We start from the raw sequence: 17,316 nt of genomic DNA on the forward strand, positions 1-17,316 counted from the left end.
GAGAAAGAAGTTGTGACACACACACACACACACACACACACACACACACACACACACACACACTCAGAGGAATATTATTTAGCTATAAAAAAGGAAAACCTAACATTTACATTGAGACGGATGGACCTTGAAGGCATTATGCTAAGTGAAATAAGTCAGACAAAGAAAGACAAATACTGACCTCACTTATATGTGGAATCTAAATAACAAATCAATAAACAAATAAACAAGAAATCTACAAAACTCATATAAAAAGAGATCTGACTTGTGGTTACTTTTATGTGGAATCTAAATAACAAATCAATAAACAAATAAACAAGAAATCTACAAAACTCATATAAAAAGAGATCTGACTTGTGGTTACCAGAGATAGAGTGTTGGGGAAGTGGATAAAGGTAGTCAAAAGATACAAACTTCCAGTTATAAGATAAATAAGTCCTAGGGATGTAATGTACAACACGGTGACTATAGCTAACACTGCTGTACTACAGGAAAGTTGTTGAGACAGTAAATCCTAAGAGTTCTAAACACTAGGAGATTTTTTTCCTTTCTTATTTTTTACTGTATCTATATGTGAAGATGGATGTTAGTGAAACCTATTGTGGTAATCATTTCACAACATATGTAGTTAAATCAAACCATTATGCTATATGCCTTAAACTTATACAATGATGTATGACAATTATTTCTCAATAAAAGTGGACAAAAATCATTTATGTGCAGGTAATACCTATTTAAAAACATTTTAAATAAAATTTAAAAACTAAAAAAAATTAATTATTCAACATAATAGATCATGTAAAGAATATTCTTATATAAAATATATGTGCATATCTTTATTTTGTTCCAACAAATTTCTTACACTGAAATGATTGGATCAAGGGGGATAAACAATTCTTAAGTTTTAAACATACTGTAAATGCTCTGTTCAAATTTTTATCAATTCAAATTTCTATGATAATGCATAAGATTGTCTCTTTCAACCTGGCCCTCATTAAAACTGGGTGTTGCCATTATTTATCATATTTCCCTATTTGGAAGGTTAAAGGAAACTTCTTTTTTAGCTGTTTTCATTTGTTTTCTGCTCCAGCTTTACTGAGGTATAACTGACTGTTAAAAATTATATCTATTTAATGTGCATATACATTTTGAAATAACCGCCACAATCAAACTAATTAACATATCCATCATCTTACATAGTTACCATTTTTTTTGTGGAGGGGGAGGTGAGGACACTTAAGCTCTACTTTCTAAACAAATTTCAAGCATAAACTATCATATTCTTAACTATAATCACATTGATGTACATTAGATCTCCAGAACTTACTCATTTTGCATAACTGAAACATCCCTAATTGAAAAGAAATATACTGCTGAGCAGTTAGTAAGAAAGAGACCCATGTTATTAGAGGTGATAGAAAGGTTACTCCTGTCTGAATAGGGATATGGGAAAGCCTACCTAAAGAATTGGGGATACTGTAATGTTACTAGATGCATTTTTCCTAGGTCTCAATCTATCTTGCAATCCGCCATTGTGCAGCTTCTTTAAAAATTAGATAGCATTCTATTTTATTCCATTAACATGACACCATAATATTTTGATTTTCTTTCAAACTCTTCCAAACACTTTTATTTAATTTTCTTTGCTGGTTCTTCTGCTTTAGATTTTGATGAGGGTTTAACTCTTAGTATGATCCATATACAAAAGGCATCTGTTCTTTGGCTTCACCTGCATGATTTCAACCAAAGAAATCTAAACTTTTACAACTCGTTTTATTATTTTTTTCACCTTTTCTCAGCTCCAAATTTTCAACTGATGACTGAATATTGCCATGTAAATGGCTTATTATCACATCAAAATTAGGAAATACAAAACTGTGCTAAGTATTACAATCACCCAGACTTTTTTATTTCTTCTCTCTTGTGGAGAGTTTAACTAAACTACTTCATAATATTACTGCCTCCCCATCCATAATGTGTGGCCAAATGGCCTGCCGAGGCCTTGAACTGACACTGCACCCTGCCCCAAAAGTGCATGCCCTAGAAAACAGCCCAGCAGTCACAAGTAAATGTAAGTTCAGAATATGACTCTCCCAATCACCCTTGTGATAGTACTTACCCCCACCTCCCAGGGCCTTCCTCTTGTGTGTCCCTTACATAAGATCCCCAGTGAAGCTTAACAAAACCCCACTCCTTTTGGTTTAAATTGACCAATCTGGCCCTTAGCCCAGTAACCCCGAAAGCACTCCACCTAAGGACCCGAATAAAGGCATGTGCCCAGGTCTTTCCCCTCTCTCTGCCTATCCCCAACTTTGCTCTCTCCTTGTAGCCCCTGCAGGCATCCAGAGTACCTCCTCCTGGACCTGTGAGTAATAAGCTTCTCTATTTTACTTTCTCTTGCAGTCCTTTGTTGAACTTTGACATCTCAGGGCTCTACTTAACAAATGTTAATTTAACAAAGTCACAACACTTCTAAATGTCTATCTTAATATTTTTCTATTCACCAAGATACAAATAAACCTTGTTATTTTTTGGAATCAATCCTTTCTATCTCCTCTCTCAAGAGAATCATGTAATACTAGTCTCTGCAATGTTTTCCATCTTTAGTTATATTTCTTTATCTCTGTCACCACTATAAAATACATTGTTCTCTTCACTTCAAACTCTATTTGCTGTTGCAATGGCCTAGCTGGTTCCAACTGCTCTTCCCTTTCCAGACCAGTCTAAATAGTGGCATGTATTCTGTGATGGTTAATTTTAGGTGTTAATTTGGCTGGGCTATGGTGTCCAATTGTTTGGTTAAAACACCAGTCCAGATGTTGGCTGTGAAATTATTTTGTTTAAATGTGCCGAAAACTTACACCAGTGGACTCTTAGTAAAGCAGATTACCCTGCATAATGTGGGTGGGCCTCCTCCATTCAGTTGGAGGTTCTAAGAGCAAAGACTAAGGTACCCAAAGAAGAAGCAATTCTTAGTCAAGACTGGATTATGGAAACCCTCAGCTTGCAACCTGCCTGAGCTGACTTGGGGAATTTGGAGTCAAGACTAGCACAGCAACTCTTTATCTAATATTTTACCCTGTTCCCTTGCCTTACAGATGTTGGACTTACCAGTCCCCACAATCATGTTAGGCAATTCCTTAAAATCTTTCTATTTATATGTATTACATTACTTTAGATTACATTATAATATTATGGCTATATCTGTTTCTCTGAAGAATCCTGACTAAATACAAATTCATTTAATAAAGATTTCTTCTTGAGTATACCTCTTTGTCTCCAAAACTCTGCTCCTGTTGACCCACTGTTCTCTAATGCTTTCTTGTGTCCCTACTACTGACCCATAAGAAAACTCATTCCCCCATTCTCCAGGAAATCTTCCTTGTTTATTTCCATGCTCCATCATCTCATTTTAATTTGAATTTCTACTAAAAAGATACGACATTTAATAACATTCAAATAAAGTTTTATAATATAGGAAAGGAAAAGAATAGCATTTACTTTCTTTTGCATATGATGAACATTGCTATCATATCCTATATTTAATAAAAGCATATTACATTGTTAAGACAATATACTCATTAACATTTTATCAGAAATTTGCTGTTGTTTTTTGTTTAACAGAAGTATATGTAAATTTTTTTACTTATGAAAGAGTAGATGGCCTTAAAGTTGAAAGATTATAATCTATTAATGTTAATAGCAGTACAAATCCATAAAATAAACTATATAAAGTTAATCCTAAAATAAAACAATAAAATTTTGACAAATATATGCAATACACATTTGTATCTCTATTATGAATGTAAAGCATATATTCATTTAAAAGTCAATGATGAGGGGTTATGAAAACTGATCATGAAACTCTCCATAATAATAAATTTACCTAAGTCTTTCTCATGAATCTTGTAGGATAGTTCTGATAATGATTTCTGAAAGAAGGGCACTATATCTTGATCTTCATCTTCATCTTCATTTTGATCCAAGTCTTTCTCAGAATCATCATCTTGTCCACTTTTAATGGAAAATAAAATTTTACCTACAAAACATAGGTACAAGATGTCAGACTAACCAAGGATTAGTTTCCTAAAATGAAAGGTCAGTTTCAGATATTAAAGTTGTTCTAGCTTTAAACTGATAAATATAAAGCCAAATATAAATCTAGCTGTTAGTATTAGAATTAAATCTCATGGCGGTATAGAACAACTTAATGGAAAGTTCGAGGAAATTTTTTCAAAATCTCCACTAAAATGATAATTTTAAAACAGATTTCTCATAATAATTAAGAAAATGTGGCAAATAATAGGACTGTATCAGCTTTCAGAAAAATGAATTAGTGGAGGGTGGATCGATATACAAAACTCAAATCAATATAATATACCATATTACAGAATGAAGAAAAAAAAACATGACCATGTCGATTGATGGATAAAAAGTATTTGACAAAATTCAAAAGCATTTCATGATAAAATAGGAATAGGAGAGAACTTCCTCCAAATGATAATGGCCATATATGAAAAATCCACAGTTAACATTATATCCAATGGTGAAGAACTATAAACATTTTCTCTAAGAGTGGTACAAGACAAGGATGTCTGGTCTTGTCATTTTTATTCAACACAGTATTGGAATTTCTAGCCAGAGCAATTATACCAAGATATAGTAGTAAAGGTATCCAAATTGGAAAGGAAGAAGTAAAATCATCTCTGCAGATGACATCTTCTTATACATAGAAAACCTTAATTCCACAATAAAAATGTTAGACCTAATAAAAGATTTCAGCAAACATGCAGGATACAAAATCAATGCACAAAATCAGTTAAATTTCTATACAGTAGCAATGAACAATTTGTAGAGGAAACTAAGAAAACAATTCAGTTAGATAAAACCGTTATTTGGATATATGTTAAACAATATGTGTGCACTTAATAATAAGAAAACCTAATTGATATTTCAAATACTATGAAATACTCTCAAGAATTAAAAGCACACATTCTCCAGTCTTTCTCATTTCAGTCCATTTATTTACTCAGCATATGTTTCTTTCTCTAACACATCCATTTAAATGTTATTATATTTTTATTATCCCTTAACAAAGAGAAAATAGACAAGCATTTGTAAAACAATTCAAAAGCCCTACATGAGTTTAACAAGATCATATATTAAACACCAGAATGAAAAATTAAATATTTATCTCAAAAAAAGGAAATGGATGAAGAGAACTGTGGAAGCAATTACAGGCCAATTTAGTAGCTTATGTTTTAATTGAAAGAACACTTCTAAACAATGGATCTTAGAATTATGCCACTAATTTAGATTTAATTTTTCCAGTGAAAAGGCTTTTTCTTGGCAATGTAATTTTAATTTTATTTCTAAACAACTGCATTTTTAAATTGCATCTTTATTTTTGGTTATTAATTAGCTACGGTCAAAGAAACAAGCAGTCAAATTCTTGTAGACTTTTTAAAAGAATAATATTAGACTCAGCAATCTAGACCGTCAGCAATGAATATTCAAACCAAATGCAGTAAACAGTGATTATGAGAAGAATACGTGTTTCAAAAGATGATAACTTTTTCCACAGTATATATATATATACATGTGATTACTTTGTTCCCTACATTCCTTTGTTCTGGCTAAGGCCAACAAATCTAAAAGGAACATAAGTAAATAAAAGGTTGACTGTTGGTGATTGAGTTTATCTGAGTGATAGGAAAATTATTAGACTGCTTTGAAAAACTATAACAGAAATAACAGTACTGAGCAAAAGCAACTCTCTAAGATACAGCATCATAGACTTAATGGAGATTTTCAGTTTGTCTAAAGAGATTGTTACAACAAAATCTCATAAGAATAGTAATTATAGCTATTATATTTTCAATAGCATAAGCTTTTATTTTGAAAAATGGAGTTTTTTCTCTGCTAAACACTTTAAGTGGTTGAGTTTTTAAAATCCTTGTTTTAATAGTCAATAAAACAAACATTTCTCAGCATATAAATCATTTTATAAAATTAGGAATTATTTTTCTATAATTTCATATTATCTTGTAAAAGTAAATATCATACTCAAGTTTAAAGACTGAGCAATGTAATTTTTATTAATGGATTTTCTACAGAAAATAATGAAAACTCCTTTATTGAACATTTATTGTGTTAGGCATATGGTAAGTTCTTCTCATTCATTATCTATTTAACTCCTTTAATAAACATATGAGTTAATTGTCATTAAACTTATTTTAAAGCTGAGCAACCTGGGCCATAAAGGTTGGGCAACTTACTCCAGGTCACACCATTAGTAAGTGACAAAGGCATACACATTTCCCTGACATAGAATATAGGTAATGGCACATGAAGTCATGTCTGAATATCACCAAATATACCACAGAATAAATGGACTTTTGACTGGAAAAATAGCAAAATCACTCACATATTTCCAAAACATTTATTTTGACCTAAAGCAATAGATTATTTTGACCTAGAGCGATAGGTCTCTGATACTGCTCATTGATTACCTAAACTATTTCATCCCTTAGAAAATTTCCAAAAGCAAGTTTCCATGGCAACAGTTAAACCTGGTCCCCTAATACCCACCCTGATCCTTCCACTGGCTTCATGCTTCACCACTCCGATCACTAATGAGGAACACTGTCAAGGAAAATCTCTGTATGGCTGGGTTTTTCTGAACTTGTAATTTTTTGGAGGCATATTAATTCTGTCAAAAAGCTTTTTTGTAAGTATTTGCTCTATGCACACTATATTACACATGATCAAATGAATTTTAATTGTTTTGCTTCTCTAATATCATACTACCCTGTAAAATCTAAGTAGCATGACTAAAGATGAAAGCCTAAGGAATCTTCTGCTAACTTTCGTACTTCTGTCTATCTTTTTCATTTCTTTATCGTAACATTATTTCTAACTCATTTTCTTTTGTTTTATTTCCTCTTCTTTAGGGGACCAAAAGGCAAGGTGGTAAAACAAAATGTAGATGAGAAAGAACAGAGATAAAGCAACCCAATGCTGTGGCACATCTGTCTTCATTCTGTGCATAATACAGCTAGTCTCACACTCTTTTTAAGCTCTTAATTTTTATGATAAAATGTATACAATAAACCCTTGAACAATGTGGGGGTTTGGGGCATCGATTCCTTGCATAGACAAAAATCTCTGTGTAACTTAAGTTGGCCCTCCATATCCACAGACTCCCAACCAAGAAACAAAAATCCTGTTTTCAATCTGCAATTGGTTGGATCTTGCGGAAGCAAAACCTGGAGATACAGAAGGTCAACAGCATATTTATTTTTGAAAATAAAAAGCATATAAGTGGACCTATGCAGCTCAAACCTGTGTTGTTCAAGAATCAACTGTAATAATTTAGCATCCAACTGTAGTCCTATAGGCTCCATTTATTTCGTATTATACTGTTTGTTCTCTCTATAACACATTTTTGACCTGAATATAACAGAAGACACTATCAAAAACAGGAAAAGATTAGTAAAATCTACAAGGTCAGATTTCTATTATAGGGACAAACCAGGACAGAGTAGGGACAAAAGCAGCCCCCAATTCTCCCATATATCTATATCATGTTAAGGAATTTTAAAAAATGGGAATTAGTACATTAAATAGGAGTGATAAACATTAATTGAGCACTTACTATGAGCACTTTCCATATATTCCCCTTTAATGCCCATAACCACCCTGAAAGGTGTAATATTATCTATGTTTTACATGTAAGAAATCTGACATTCACTGAGGTTAATTATATTACCAAGGTCAAACAACCAGATAATGATATAGAGGTTGAAGTCGTGTTTGACTTTTGGATGTATTCCTCTGCAACATAATAACAGTGAAATAGGAAATAGCAAAGTAAGAGAAGTACAATTTTGCCATTGCAATGTGGTGGTTAGCATGAATCTACTGCCTTAAATGAAAAAATGCCAATTTAAATAACATTACTTTTGCTCAGCATTCATTCTGAAAATACACATGACAGGCAATGCTTCTCATCACATCCAATATTAGAAATAAAATTCTGAACTAAATTTCTGTATTTCAAAGATGGCAATTGGTAATATATCTTTCCATACATTGTATCATTTTAAAGAGTAGCAGGATGCCAAATATAAAAACTATTTATATCTTGTTTAAACATAAGCCTAACTTAAAAACTTTACCGTGTGCACATTAAATTTGTTCTGACAGCAAGCAGAAGTTTATTGAAAAGAAATTTTAAAAAGTCTTTAGAAAAGCTGCCTGAAAAACTTGACTGCAATTGTTTGGACAAGGCTTTCTTGTGCCAATGTCATAATAGGTCTCATTCCAGTGTATGAACTTCCAAACTACAAATGTGCAGAAATGAATCTTAGCTATAAATCACAGTTATGTTGAACTAAATGAATACAATCACTTTTCAGCAAGTAAAAGAGCACTTTTGGATGCTATTGAAAAAAAATACAAGGTAATTGTTGGCTACATCAAAACTGATCATTGTCACCTACATTCTGGAGCTACCAGCTTATCAAGGGTCATAAAAAATAAGAGAGAATTTCAGACTACTCTATCGTGAATATTTGGAATAGAGACTAAATTTACTAATATGACTGGAGACCACCTTAAATGTGGGTTCTTAATATTTAGTTTTCTAATGTAGAATAAAAGGTTAAAGTACCTTGGTGACTGCATTGGACTGTGTCCATGTAGTGTTCTGTATCATTAAAGACTTGCTATATAAAAATTTTCTTTTAAAGTTAAAAAAATGAATTAAGATATAATCGACATATAATATTGTTATTAGTTTTAGGTGTAAAAGTATTCCTGTTGGATAATGTTTGGAAATCATTTTAGGCCATCAGGCCATGATCAACATATTAAATTATTTCAGCTTGTTATCGGTCCATATATTTAAATGACTCATAATTCAATAAATTATCTTTACTATTGGCTTTCCCTGTTGAACTTCCATCCACTCTATGGACAAAGGCAAAATATCCAACTACCTAAATTTCCCCTTCCTCCCCCCACCCCTTTTTTTGGGGTAGTCACAAATAAATGTCATTAATGATTGCAATAATTTCTAAAGACAGTAACCCTGGAAATGAAAGTATGTATGTTGCTCACAAGTAGGAGTTCATAAGGGATAATCACGAAGATCCATATTTACGTTAAAAAAAATCAACTGCACTAGTTAACAATGAGAGAAAATGTGTTTGAAAATATTTAGGGATTACCATTGCTACAATACGTTGGAAGGGATGTTCAGAGACTCCTCTCCCAACTGAAAATTTTAAGTGAAACACACATACAAACTGAAAAAGAAGGAATTCACCCCAGTGAGTCATCACTGGAGATGACATATGTTCTGGGATATGAGCTACTCTGTGCTGATCTGGAGTCTTTGCTTTTAGGGTCATAATTGGGAATCAGAGAAGAAAGTCATCAGCTAAAGAACACATGCTTGCATGGTTTGGGGGCCAAATTTCCCATTATATTTTTGGACCATGAAATCTCAAAATAATTATTTAGCTTCATAGTTCTAGGCATAGATAGGGGGCCCTAGAGGAATCCCTACAAGTTTAGACAGTCACTTGTTTGTTGTGATTAAAATATGCTTTTAAAAATTATATTATAACTCCGATATTCAAGAGCTGGAGGGTAATGAGCTGATTAGTGTGACATCCTCATCGGCAATTTAGAACAGTTATGCCAGAGACATAGGTGTCCTGCATAGATTATTAAAGAACAACTGCAGGAAATTATTAGAAAAAAGTGATATGTAGGTTATACCAAGCTGTACAATCTTAAGTCTTACATGTACAAATTCTTTTTCTTAGTGCTATATTAGTGCTCTATGTTGCAAACATGCAAACTTTAGCTATTTCTAAATCATATTTGTGAAGGATATTATATTATTATAATCAAAATTAATTTCGGGACTATTGTTACTAAAGTATATGCTAACCACTAAGGCCTAATGATTTTCACCTTGTGCAAAAAATAAAGCTTCTATATGAGACAAATGGAAATTTAGTTGCATATTTCATTTTGACAAATAAGCAACAGGCCATTATTTCAGTTCTATAATTTGTTATATACTAATCCTATAATAATGGACAGTAATATTAGCTTTTTGCATTCTAAAATTTATCCAGAACAGAGAGGTCATTTTCTGGTTATTTAAGAATTAAGCCATCACGTTTTAAAGCATTTAGTCATTAACACATATTTCTGCCATGCTTTCACACATGGTGCTTTTGTTTGTCTGTTTTCCTTTAAGTTTCCATAGTTTCATATCCAGGTTGATTGATTGAAAAGTTTTCCATTTTTCTGAAATTTACTAATATGAAAAGATAATTTTGAAATCAAAGCAGAACTGGACATTCCCTCCCTAACTGGTAAATCTATCCTGCTGATTGCTTTTCTCTCACACTTAGTGGTATCACCTGCCTTAGAATTGCTTAGTGTCAGAATTACATTTGATTCTCCTTTCTCCCTTCTCTCTCCATCACATGTTGTTGTGGTAGACCATGTCGTCTGTTTTCAGGAATGAAGGACTTATTTCTGTAGCTACTGGGAATGATGCTAAAAGAATACCAACAGGTTAGCCCTCTTTAGGCACTGCCTTGCTTGGAAAAAAAAAAAAAAGCCTTTTCCAAGGTCAAATCTCATTTCAGTGTAGCCCGCTTTCAATGACTGATCAACACAGCACTATAAAGACCCAACTCTCTGCTTCCAACTTGGGACAACTCTGAAGGGCCAGCTTAGCTTCAGAGGCCTGGTGAGCTGACTGAACCTTTCATTGGGCCTGCCTGGAAACTCAACTCTTCTCTCTGGCCAACATACTTTCTTCTCTTCCCTTCCACAAGTGTTGATCACAACAAATTCCCTAATAAATGTCCTGCATGTGAATCTCCAATTTCAGAGTTTGATTTCCTGGACACCTAAGCTGTTACAGCATCATTTTCCCTTTTTATTTCTCTTGAAACTGCCTCTTTGTTTTCCAACCCACTGTTATTGGCTTAGTTTGGTCTGCCCTTAATCTCAGGTAAGAATGGGCAATCTTAACTTTTTGTTCCATGGCCAAATAGGCATTCGAACTTAAATTTCCACACAGGTACATTTAAAACACAATTGTAGCTCACTGCCAGCTAATGTGAAAATTCCAAATCCATTCAATTCTCAAAATTTCTACCTACCAATCGATATGCCATGATAACCACTTTAAGATATGCTCAGTGCCTCCACTAAAATCCCCGGTTCGGAGAGTTCCTATACACACCAGTGGTACCATATGACTCTTTTCTAGTGAGAACTCAATTGCTCTAAGGGCAAATTTTAATCAACGATGGATAGGAGTTAGTGGATAAGTATGATAAATACAACTTTCTTGCCCTTTGGTGTGAAAATTCTCAGAAGTTTCCAGGTGAGGTTCCCCAGGTCTCAGCAGTACTCTAATAACTATCTTACTTTTAATTGACTTTTTCCCTTCAGCCTCTTACAGTAAGCCCCCATTTAATATCATCGATGGTTTCTGAGACTTTAAGTGGAACACATATAATGAAACCAATTTTACCACAAGCTAATAGATATAAACAAGAGTTAAGTTCCTACAGTATTTCATCAACATTATAACAAAACAACAACGTTATTCAAAGACTTGTTGTACTTCCCCATTCTCTCAGAGTGAATCCTGTGATCATCTCTCAGATAAAGTACTTGGCATTAAACTCTTTTCTAGAGTTTTGCTTTGGGGAGAAGAGGCACAAACTAATAGTGAGGACTGATCAACTAGAATATTGTTAAAGGCTCCTAAATGATTTCTGGGATATAACTGCCCTCTGTTGCTCTTCCTGTCTGTCTTATCTATTACCTCCAGATTTCTCTTTCTAAGATTCAGTCGACACATGCCCCCTCAGAAATGCTCAGTGGCTCCCACTGCAACAAGGAGTAAAACAGAATCCTGCTCAACAAAGACTGCCTGTATTTTCAACTGTACATTCTTCCACATTCATTACGACAATCACACACTCCAGACATACCTCTCTATTCATTATTTACAGTAAGTGTCTTCTCTGTGTTTACAGTAAGGTTTGCTCCCTCTGTTGGAATGCCCTCTGCATTATATTGGCTGATAAATCTTAGCTCATCCTTTGAGGTCCAGATCAAAGCAACCGCCCCTTAAGAAGCACTCTCAGATCACCACCCCCCCACACCGTTCTGGTTAATATTTCCCACTAGCATGCTACCCAGTGTCATGCTTAAACTTGGTACACTAGAGTGTACCATGTATTGAAATGATTTATGAATATCTTTTTCCACCACCAGATATGAATTCCTAGGATGCTGGAGCCATAGTATATCTATCTTTGTAACCAGGGATAACACTCAAAATAATTTACAAACCTATATTCCATCTCTCACCAATCAGAAAGTACACCTGATCAAAGTCCTGAGGCAACCTGATGAGCTAACCCTTTAGTAGCTGCTGGATTGTTGGGAAATCTATAAGGGATGAGGAAGGGGCTGTGGTGGCTACAGTGGCAAAAGTTAAGCCATAGTGGAGCTCAAATGATTGAGTATTTGCCAACATATAAGGAAAAGAATCTGTTATAACAAACATAATTGCTTGAATGTCAGTTTGGGTCATAATCGCTATGCTTATCAAGGCTTCCCAAATTATAGGCCTTTTGTTAATAATTGTTACATAATAAAAAAACAGAAATAAAAATTAGCACAAAGTTTTTTTAAAGATCAATGATATACACACATACACACATGCACAGACACAGATATACTTCTTCAAACATCACAAAGAGGAACATTCTCATATATGTATGAAAATTATATAGTCTAGTTTTCTTTATATTGCATCAGATTAACAGCTATTAGAAGCAATTATATTTACACTACTTCAAATATTGTAGACATCTTCTATTAGTAACATCAATAAAAATGGGATTAGCCTTCTTTACAGGCTCCGTTTCTCCACATTATAATGACAACATTAATCAACTCTAAAGGATCGTCCTGGGACGAATGATCGTGATCATGTCTTGCAAATATTTTTCAAAATTATGAAGCCTGCAAAACCTCTTGTGTAGCCAGCAACATTTACAAATTCATCCTCACTCAAAAATGTACCCTGAGTTGCTTTTAACTTTCCCAAATTCCTTCTAATGTCCCTCAAACCAACATGTTAAAAGAGTCCATATCTCATTAGTGAAAATATGTATTGAAATTTTATGGTCTCTGAAATGTTGCCAAAATTAACAAAAATAACTATTCAAAGGAAAGATGTATTAAATCTGATTATTTAATTCTCTTTAGTTCCATTTCCAAAACTTTAAGGGTCTGATTCATGGATCAGGGGCTTTGTTTTGTTTAAGGAGTCATAAGCATTCTTAATTCAACCATGCTCCACAGCTTCAAGTTTCTCTTATGGTTCTTTTCACATATAGCAGAACTCTCTGCCTTTCATAGAACAGGAAACTGATCGTTTATCAGAAATAATAATGGCAATTCTAAAAGACTTGCTGTCTTTAACAAAAAGTTAAAATTCTAAAAAAAATTCCAGAATTAAGACTAACATTTGATGATTAAAATGAAAACTAAAATTTATATTTGTTAAAATCAGTTTAAATCTTCTGAATTACATAAAAACTGGCAAAATATGGTACTTTTATTGAAGTGCTTGAAATAGGCTCACTATTACTCAAAATCTACCTGTCACATGGAGAATTAATATTTTATTAATGGTTTTGTTACCTTTGAATATGCCACGTTTCCGAGGATTTATGTGTAGAATGTATGGAAATACACTATCAGGGTCTATGGTGATGTGTGGATCTCCCCATACTATCGGAAGATCTGAAGATACCTAGAAAAGAGAATTTAAAAACAAGAATTATATAACATCAACATTTACATGAAATTAGTGTAACAACCTAAAGCACAGAAAAAAACTGAAGTTTAAATACTTTCATTAAAACTTCATTTTTATTTTTTCTTTGCTTTATTTATTTTTAATTAAAAACTATTGGGGTGACATTTATTTACAAAATCAAATAAGTTTCAAGTGTATCATTCAACAGTAAGTCATGTATATATTGCATTATGTTAAAACTTCAGTTTTAAATGAAAAGCATACCAAAAATGCTACATACAGAAGAAAAATCTGAGACCTGTTAAGAAATAGAACAAAGGTAATGATTCTTACAAAAAAAACAAAGTTTATTTTCTGTTGCTACTTGTACCAAGATCACTCATTGATACTTAGACAATCTGAGTATCTTTTATAGACCACACACCATTTTCTGCAGGCATTTCGATGTACAAAAGATGAACCATTTCAATGAATTTCTACATCAATATTAATACAGCATATAAAGAATATTTAAGCAGCATTTGACCACAACCCTGGTTAAATCCAATTTTCAGCGTACTGAGTACTTACATCTTACCATCCCCCACTGCAAACAAAATCTAATTTGTGTCTTGACAGATTTGCCTACTCTGAACAATTCCTAGAAAAGAAATCATATAATATGTGGTCTTATGTGACTGGCTTTTTTTACTTAGCATAATGTTTTCAAGGTTTATCTATGTTGTGATATACATTAGTACATCATTTCTTTGATTGATGAATGATTAAATTATATGATATGAAACATTTTGTGTATCCATTCATAAATTGATGGAAATTTGATTTGTTTCCATTTTTGTCTATTATGAACAATGCTGCTATGAATATATGTACAGGGTTTTGAGTGGACATGGATTTTCATTTCTTATGGACATAGATCTTGGAGTGGAATTGCTTGGGCATATGACAATTCGATGTTTAACCTTTTAAGATACTGTCTTCCAAAACTGTTTTTCAAAATAGCTGCACCATTTTTCTTTCCCATCAACAATGAGTGAGAGTTTCTATTTTTCTACATCTTCTTGCAAAGCTTTTATTGTCTGTCATTTTGATTATAGCCATCCTAGTGGGTATGAAGTTGTATCTCATTGTGATTTTGATTTATATTTCCGTATTTACCAATAATGTGGAATAGTTTTTCATGCGCTTATTGCTCATTTGTATACTCTGTTTGTGAAATGTCTATTCAAACTCTTTGTACATTTTAAAAACTGTGTTATTTGCCATTTTATTATTAAGTTGTAAGAGATCTTTATATGTAAGGTCCTTATCAGATACATGGCATGTGGATAATTTCTCTCATTCTATGGATTGATTTTTTACTTTCTTCAAGGTATCATTTGAAGCACAAACATTCTAACATTGAAGTCTAATTTATTTATTTATATTTATTGTTTTGTTACTTGTGGTTTTGGTGTCATATATAAAAAATAATTGCCTAACCCAAGGTCATGAAGATTTATTGCTATGATTTTTTTTCCTATGATTTTTAGTTATACTTATTAAATTTTGGTCTATGATCCATTTCGAGTTTACTTTTATACATGGTATGAGTTAGGGGCCCAAATTCATTCTTTTGTATGTGACTATACAGTTGTCTCAGCACCATTTTTTAAAAACCCTATTCTGTCTCATTGAATTCTCTTGGTATCTTTGTCAAAAATCAATTGACTGTTATTATGAGTGTTTATTTCTGGACATTCTATTCTACTCCATCTATCTTATGCCAGTAACACATTTTTTTAATATTATAGTTTTGTAGTTAAAAGTTTGTAGTAAGTTTTAAAATCAAGAAGTATGAGTCATCCTATTTTTTTCTTTATTTTATAAGACTGCTTTGGCTGCTCTGTGTCCCTAGCAGTTATACATGAATTTTAGGACTGCTTTGTGATATTCTGCAAAAAAAAAGTCAGTTGGGATTTTGATAGATATTGTGTTGAATCTGTGTATCAATTTGGGTAACACTGAAATCATAACAATAATAAGTCTTCTGATCTATGAGCGTAAGATGTCTTTCTGTTTATTGGAAATTTCTTTAATTTTGTTCAATAATATTTCGTAGTTTTCAGTGTATGAGTCTTGCCCTTCATCTGTCAAATTTGTTCCTAAGCATTTCATTATTTTGATCTATTGTAAATAGTTATTAATTTAATTTGGATTGTTTACTGCTAATATATAGAAATGATTGATTTTTGTATATTGATCTTGTATCCTGAAAAACTCTTAAACTCATTTATTAGTTTTGATAGTATATTTAGTGGATCCCTTATAATTTTCTATTTGTAAAATCATATCTGCAAATAGAGATTATATGATTTCTTCCTTTTGCCTATAGACATCATCTCTGCTATAATGACAAAATGAAATAATCCAATGTTATCAAAGTATAGATTTTTCTCTAACCTATTTTCCTCAAACTCTTAAGACAGGATTCCTTGCTTACCAGTAAATTCTGGAAGGGGAAAGGGGTGGTGGAAAATGATTTTTTTCCTTATTTATAGCAAATTCAAGTAGTCATGAGTTTTTCCTTTCCTTCCTCTCTCCCTCCTTCCTTCGTTTTAATTTCCACCCTTAAAATCTACTTACTTGAGTCATGTGTATTTTCACTTGAAGAAATTATACATAATAATAAAAGGTATTTTCAAAAAAAAATTAAACAGCTTTTAAAAATTTTATGTGAAATCTACAGACACAAAATTTTAAAAGATGAAAATAATTATGCATTTCTTCATATTTCCACTATTATTCACACTGGCATTGATAGAATACATTTTTGAAATTTTTTACCTATAGATTTCACATAAAATTTTTAAAAGCTGTTTAAAATTTTTTTGAAAATACCTTTTATTATCATGTACAATTTATTCAAGTGAAAATACACATGTCTCAAATAAGAAAATTTTAATATGTTTTATGATATATACTATATTAGATATAAAACTTGTTTGGTACTAATTCAGTTTTATAATTACAATAAAATTTAATAACTGTTAGACTAATAAAAAGTAGAATGCTAAACATCATCTGACTTGGCTTCACCTATTTAAATAAAATTAAATGTTTTTAAAATTTCATATAATTCAATATACTTCTTCTGAAAACACTTTTATACTTAAAAAAAAAAATCTTACCTTATAGGTTACCATGGTCTTTGTATGATTGGGCACCATTATGGTTTTATCTTCTAACATTCCTACTTGACAGTTTACAATGATGTGTTCCAAGGCCACGGGCTTTTTGCCAATCCCTTTCATTTCAAAGATATGTGCCATACCATCTATTTCATTTTGTAGAATAAGTTTGCCCTATGAGAAATCAACCAAATTTCAGCTCTACAGGAGTCACAGCTGGATGCTAAACAACCTCTACTATTCTATTTATATTGAATCTGA

At 32.4% G+C, this 17,316-nt stretch overlaps 1 protein-coding gene across 1 annotated transcript in view; it reads right to left on the bottom strand.

Annotated features, from left to right (window-relative positions):
* Positions 1-17,316, bottom strand: part of CFAP47 (cilia and flagella associated protein 47) — a 363,081-nt gene that overhangs the window by 97,259 nt on the left and 248,506 nt on the right. The window contains 3 exon segments of the mRNA XM_015594565.2: positions 3,887-4,039; positions 13,768-13,879; positions 17,056-17,229. Coding sequence (XP_015450051.1) covers positions 3,887-4,039; positions 13,768-13,879; positions 17,056-17,229 — 439 coding nt within the window.

The sequence above is a fragment of the Pteropus alecto genome, unplaced genomic scaffold (assembly GCF_000325575.1).
Source record: "Pteropus alecto unplaced genomic scaffold, ASM32557v1 scaffold258, whole genome shotgun sequence".
NCBI classification, from domain to species: domain Eukaryota; kingdom Metazoa; phylum Chordata; class Mammalia; order Chiroptera; family Pteropodidae; genus Pteropus; species Pteropus alecto.